At 40.9% G+C, this 6672-nt stretch overlaps 1 protein-coding gene across 1 annotated transcript in view; it reads right to left on the bottom strand.

Moving 5' to 3' along the window:
- Window positions 1-6008: 6008 nt before the first annotated feature.
- The window catches only part of LOC134208785 (vinculin), a 69315-nt gene continuing 68651 nt past the window's right edge, over window positions 6009-6672 (bottom strand). The window contains exon 5 of the mRNA XM_062684730.1: window positions 6009-6637. Within this exon, the coding sequence (XP_062540714.1) occupies window positions 6530-6637 (108 nt within the window). The 3' untranslated portion in view covers window positions 6009-6529. The remainder of the gene's footprint in view (window positions 6638-6672) is intronic.

The raw sequence follows: 6672 nt of genomic DNA, 5'->3' as shown, positions 1-6672 counted from the left end.
AAACATGGACAATGCTCGAGGAGGACTTGCAAGCACTCGGAGTATTCGAGAGACGGGTGCTTAGGACCATCTTTGGCGGTGTACAAGAAGACCGTGTGTGGAAGCGAAGAATGAACCACGAGCTCGCCCAGCTCTACGGCGAACCCAGTATCTAAAAGGTAGCTAATGCCGGAAGGGTACGATAGGTAGGACATGTGTCAAGAATGCTGGACAGCAACCCTGCAAAAATGATGTTCGCTTCCGATCCGGTAGGTACGACACGGTGTGGAGCGCAGCGAATGAGGTGGGCTGTCCAGGTACAAAACGACTTGGCGAGCGTGGAGCTCATTCGAGAATGGAGAGATGCGGCCTCGAACCGTGTATCACAGAGAAACAGACGTCTCACTTAGAACAAAATGCAATCAAAATCATCGTCACGAAAACACTGTCCCCCAATGCTAAAATCCCGGTGAGTGGCCAAGCGACAACCAGATGGCGGTAGTGTGCAAACGTCAAACACAAGCAAAATCGATGAAGGCGCCATCGGTAGCCGATTGACCAACTACAAAAAGTTAAATAAACCGTTAAAAAGGTGTACGATGGAACATATGTTGAGTGCGATGTCTGTTTCTCTGTGCGTGTATTGTGGCGTCAAATTGTTGATTCAGTGTTATCTGTTTAGATGTAAACTAAATAAATGAATAAATGAATGATTGGCTATGTCCAAGGACTTGGCGACTCCTCCCTCCATTGTCCGCTGCAAATTGTGATGCTTACATAGAATGTGATTATTACACTCAAATAAAACGAATGATATATTTCAAATGTGATTGAATGGCAGCCAATCACGGGGATGACAAGCTACGCCATCTTTGTCACATCTTTTCTGAATCACCAATACGAGTGCACTGCAAATGCAACATAAATAATTGCGAGGGTGAAAATGATATAAAACGAACAAAGGCATAGACAGTACCTTGGGCAACTAGCATTCTAAATAATTGAGCAAATAAGTTGAACATTCTCAAGTTTGAAGCATGGAATCAAGTGTAAAATTGTTTTAATTGATAATTCGTTAAATTTTTCTCTATTTTCTCATGATTGTATCATGTTGTATTATTAGGTGGTATGGGCGTTTTGCATTATATTCTCCTGTAAAAGCGTAAACATTCAAAATTCACGCACATACTATTGCAAAATAAATCAGTATTGGGGTAATTTGACACTGGGGGATAAATTTATCACCCAAAAAAGAACGAACAGGCAAACCTGTCAAAATCCATAGTAAAAAAAATTGGATGTCGCTCCTCTGCAGCCAATTGACGCTGGGATATGGAAGCTGAGGAACATATGCCGTTTTTTTAACTATACAGCATCATCAACAGCAGGGCCCTCCTCAGCCGTACGGTAAGACGCTCGGCTACAAAGCAAGACCATGCTGAGGGTGGCTGGGTTCGATTCCCGGTGCCGGTTTAGGCAATTTTCGGATCGGAATGCAAAAATGGTAACTTGGCTTAGAAACCTCGCAGTTAATAACTGTGGAAGTGCTTAATGAACACTAAGGGTGCGGCCAGAGTAGACGCGAAGTGCGAAGCGAAGCGTCCATACGATTTGACAGCTCCTTATTAATGATTGTTATTCCTTTGTGTGCAATTTTCGCGCGGCGTCGCGTAGACGCGTCTACTCTGGCAGGCACCTAAGCTGCGAGGCGGCTCTGTCCCAGTGTAGGGATGTAATGCCAATAAGAAGAAAAAGAAGCATCACCAACATGCAGAGCGAGCGCGACTCAACATGTGCTGGAGGTGCTGGATGCTCATTGTGGTACGCCAAAATTGTTATCGGTGAAATAAACTCTCAGGGTCTGTCTCACAGACCCTCAGAAAGAAAGGAATGAAATGTAAGACATGCGATAAACGGGTGCGGAATAGACAAAACTCGATTATCCAGGGAAAAGTGCCAAAATAAAAGATCGAGATCGATAACAAACGGAGAAACTGTTCAGGTTCTGTGAGAAACTTAACTGTTGAAATTGAACCGAACACTTGTCATATACAAGTTTTTGAAAGCGATCAAATTCGGTTATATTAGAGTTTCTGCATTCCGATCGGTCTAATTTGTGCTGTTAGGGAAACATGAATCTTCTTACGGGCGAGTTGATGCAAGGGTGATGATGGTGAGGTGGCAGATAATGATGGCGGTATGGCTACCAACCAAGAGCGCAAGCTGAACACGGATCTAATTGTCGAAGTTCAATAACTCGGACTGAACCGTTGTGAGGCAACTCGCTCACGCCGACGTATCGGTTTGGTGGTGCCCGATTGATGTACGACGGCCGCCGACAGCTGGGGTGATGACGGCACCAGATGAAGCCACACGATTAACACGGCACCTGTCGATCACTCGGCACCGAGAACTTTCGCTCGGTTCAACGACCGCCTCGCGAACGACGGTAACCGGTTAACGGTTATATTCCGCGACCGCTAAACAGCAGGGATGGGTCGGGCGCCTGTTGGTCTATGCGCACTGCATATACCGTATATGACGTACCGATCAATTGGTAACGAGGCCTATCGCTCGGCTCGATGACTGTCAGTTCCGAGACCAAACGCTCGAATCGATGCTCACCCGATGTGCTTCCTCCAAATGTCGCCAACAGAATGACTGTCTTCCCGAACTGCGTTTGATAATGTCTAGAGCGTGCAAAGCGCGTGGATAACGTGTGGAGAATTCGTATGTTATGGCAAAGTAATTAAACTTTAAGAATATTTTAATTTTATATTTATTTACAATAATTTGATCTCTTTACTACACTAATCTGCTATTCAAAATAGCTCTGGAAGATGCAATACAAAGAGCTGGTGTTCTCCAAAGAGGCTCCAAAGCCTTTTTTGTTATGCTCGAAAAGATTGTTTAAAGAGGATCGAAAGCCTCCTCTGAAGAAAATCAGGAGCTTTTCTCCAAGAGGCTCGGAATTCGTCTTTCAAGAGGCTTGCCTGAGAAACGTCCTTTCAAGAAGCTGAAAGCTTCCTTTTAAGACGCTCAGAAGCCTTCTTCTAACAGGCTCTGAAGCCTCCTTTTGAAAGGCTCAGAAACCAGAAGCTCGGAAGCTTTATCTTAAGATGATCTGAAGTCTCCCTCCAAGAGGCTCGGAAGTCTTATTTCAAAAGAGTTGGAAGCCTCCTTTCTAAAGGCTTGGCAGTTTCCTTTCAAAAGGCTCAAAACCAGAAGGTCGTTTCAAGAGGTCGAAATGAGTCCTTTCAAGACGCTCAGAAGGCCTTTTAAGGCTGAGAAGCGTCCTGTCAAGATGCTTTTTTTAGCAGGCCCGGAAGCCTAACATAAAGAGGCTTGGAAGCCTCGTTCCAAGAGGATCGGAAGTCTCTCTTCAAGAGTCTCGGAAATCTTCTTCATAGAGGCCTGAAATCCTCTTTTCAAAAGGCTGAGAAGCGTCCTTTCTAGATGCTCAGAAGCCTCCTTTCAAAAGACTCTGAAGCCTCATTTAAAGAGTCTCTCGGAAAACTCCACAAGTCCTCAAAGTTTTGTAGAAAGCTTGATATATAAACATAATTTAAATTGGAAAGTTTCACGGAATAATGCAAATTTCAGACAACCGTTTTAGAGACGTTAGTTTTTGGGTCCGTTCTACGTTCAATGAGGTACCCCTTAAGAAAAAGGTTCAGAACCTCCGACATAAAAAAAACCAACTTAATTCAGCGAGTGGTGATACTGCCTTTCTCGCATTTAGCCAAGACACCAACCTTATATGGTGCTTATATAGTTCGATTCCATTTTCTCAATAACTTTTAAACGCAGTGGTCGATCGTAAACAAATTCAATAGTGATCAACAAGGCTTTGTCCCCTGTCGAATGCAACTTGTTGCGAGGAAATCGGTGAAGAATTACTATATGAAAAAGTGGCTGATGTTTTTCGGTTTTCGTGTGCACACACACACATGCACACGGACAGACAGACATTTGTTCAGCTCGACGAGCTTCTATAAAAAGTTCGATTTTGGAGTGAAATGATAGCCTTTCGGTACAACTTTGTTGTACGAGAAAGGAAAAAACGTTACCTATCGTTGCCGTCACACCGCCGAGTTTTACGAAACGAAAAAAAAAACAAATCTCTCGTTAGTGTACTCACCTTCTCTGTCCGAGCGTATAATCTTCGGCTTCTTCGGTTAGATGGTTCTGGGTGAATCAAACGTAGTCTCAAATCCTGTCTTCTAACTCCGAATTTTTCTTCAATGACCCATACCCTAGTTAACATACTACCATCATCTGTCAGTGTCATGTAGTACCTGCAGCCGCCAGGAGTCGACTATGCGTCCGATTTGGGAATCTCGGGCTCATTCAGTAGCCGCTAAGTTGCGAAGGCCGACGGAGGTCCTTCGTAGCTTAGTTGGTTTAAAGCACCAGTCTAGCGTACTGAGGGTCGCGGGTTCGAGTCCCATTTAAGGAAAGTAGTTACCTCCGATACATTTTTCAAATCATAATCTTCCACATAATGTAGATATTCAAACCTGAGTTTTCAGAACATTGTAAATTGAAGTCCAAGTCGGGTGGTCCAATAACCGTAAAATAGGCAATTAACTTTGATTGAATATTTTTGTCGTTGATCAAGTACCCCTTCTTCGTGTTCTTCTTTTCATTGTTGCACTCTTCCAAGAATGCCTTGCAGTTACGTTTGCGGTGTCCGAAAGTGTTCGAAAAGCAGATGAACACTTGTGTTATGCCACATTTTCCAACATATTCATATTACACTCCCACATAAAATAAATGTAGCTTTACTAAACGAAAAGTAACGTACATAAATATTACATGAAAAAAACAAGGAGTTTCTCAAATGAATAAATCAACTAAGCAAAAAGAACTATTCAATAAAAAAGAAAGAAATCAAGAACAATAAAAACTGTTCACAATGCATTTCAATAGGCACTTGTTATTACAACACATGTTATCCAATTTTTGCGCTTTTCCAATTTTATCCCTTCCGCAGTTAGATGATATTCATCAACCAATATCTAAAAATAGCTGCTACTGTTTAGTTTACATTGCAATATTCATAGGGTTACTGTTCCAATTCTGCTTCTTATAGTTCCCATATTCATCCTATCAAAATCCTGGGAATGGAAAGCGACTCATTTCTTACGTTTGATATTAGTTGAAGAATAGACGCTTATTTATAAAAATCTTACTGTTTCGATTTCTGTATCTACATACACAAGCGACGTTCAACATGAAAACGGCAAAAGCCTAAGGGGTATAAATGTTTAAATTTGCTAACATGATAGAAATTCTATTTTTCAAACACTGAAGTTTTAGAAAAATATATTAAGCTCTTTTAGTGGAATGTATTAAACCGTCTAAGACGAATTAAGTACTGTCATTTAATTCCACTAGTTAATTTTCGTTATCTTTGCAGATACGTATTTCGACCACAACTGTGTGGTCGTCTTCAATCTTATACTCGACTCGACTTGAAGAAAACAATCGCCACTTACACTATTTATACTACGCTGGTACCTAATCTAATCTTATTTGCCTACTTTATTTACCTATACTGTAAATTACTTTATTGTTTAGGTAGAAACTTGAAACCAAGAGCTGCCATTTTCCTTGATCCTTATTCAACAGCGCTGTTTGTACCTGTCAATTGGATTTCCAAACTCTCAGCTACATCGAGTTTCCATGGGAAGAGACATTTCTTATATATATAGAAATATTAAAATCTTAAAATGTCTCTATGGATAAAATCTTAAAAATGTTTACTGTTTTAGTCATTCGATATCAATGTCATAATTAAAGTAGAGTTATAGTTCTTTTACGAGAAAGAAATGCTGCTGCACGTTACAAATACTATAAAAATATTGCACCTAAACGGAAGTTACTTAACTATGAGAGGGAGACTAAAACTTTTAATAAGATGACGATTTGTCCCTTCTACTACATGCTAGACTAGCGCAGTGGTTAGAGATATACATTTACTGTTGTTATAAAATGTTTTTCCAACATAGATAAAAATAGATATATCTTCCTTCAATCTGTTACTTTGTATCAAAAATTTTGTTCTAACAATTTTCCCGATAAAATTCACTCACGGTACAACGATAGCTTTGTTTCGCTTTCCCTATACTAAGTATTTAGTTATTTTCAAACATTTTTGGCAACGTTTTTTCGATTATTCCTCGCGTTTGTAAAATACTCTTCGAACGAGTTTAGAAATGTCCATTACCTAATGGTTGTTTTACTTGACTTTTACTGCCAAAATAAGATTAGTTTTCGTTCACAACTAGCGTTATTAGTACTTGAATTTTGCCGCAACAGCGGACCTAACAATCTATAAAATTTAATAAATACGAATTATCATACGTAAAGATCTAAAATCGTTGCGTCACAATCCTACGAAACTTGCTAATTTGCAAAGCAAATCCTAACATAAGACACATTCGCGCAAAACCGAAAATCCTAATCGTTGTTATAGTCCGTTCCGACCACTGCTGTTCGTAGCGTTTTGTGCTTTCCTTTCTAGTGTCAACGGAAGCGCTGAACTTTAGTACTGGTACCAAGGCTGTCGGCGAACCCAACGCAACCGATGGTTGGTCTGATCGGAGCGGATCTTGATGCTGGCACCTTCCGCAGCACGCACCGTTTCCTTGACCTGCAAGACAGAAGTGCAAAGTTGTGTAATGTTTC

This window comes from Armigeres subalbatus, chromosome 2 (assembly GCF_024139115.2).
Source record: "Armigeres subalbatus isolate Guangzhou_Male chromosome 2, GZ_Asu_2, whole genome shotgun sequence".
In the NCBI taxonomy this organism is placed as follows: domain Eukaryota; kingdom Metazoa; phylum Arthropoda; class Insecta; order Diptera; family Culicidae; genus Armigeres; species Armigeres subalbatus.
Note: the sequence above shows the minus strand (reverse complement) of the source record. Positions and strands in the feature narration are given on the sequence as shown.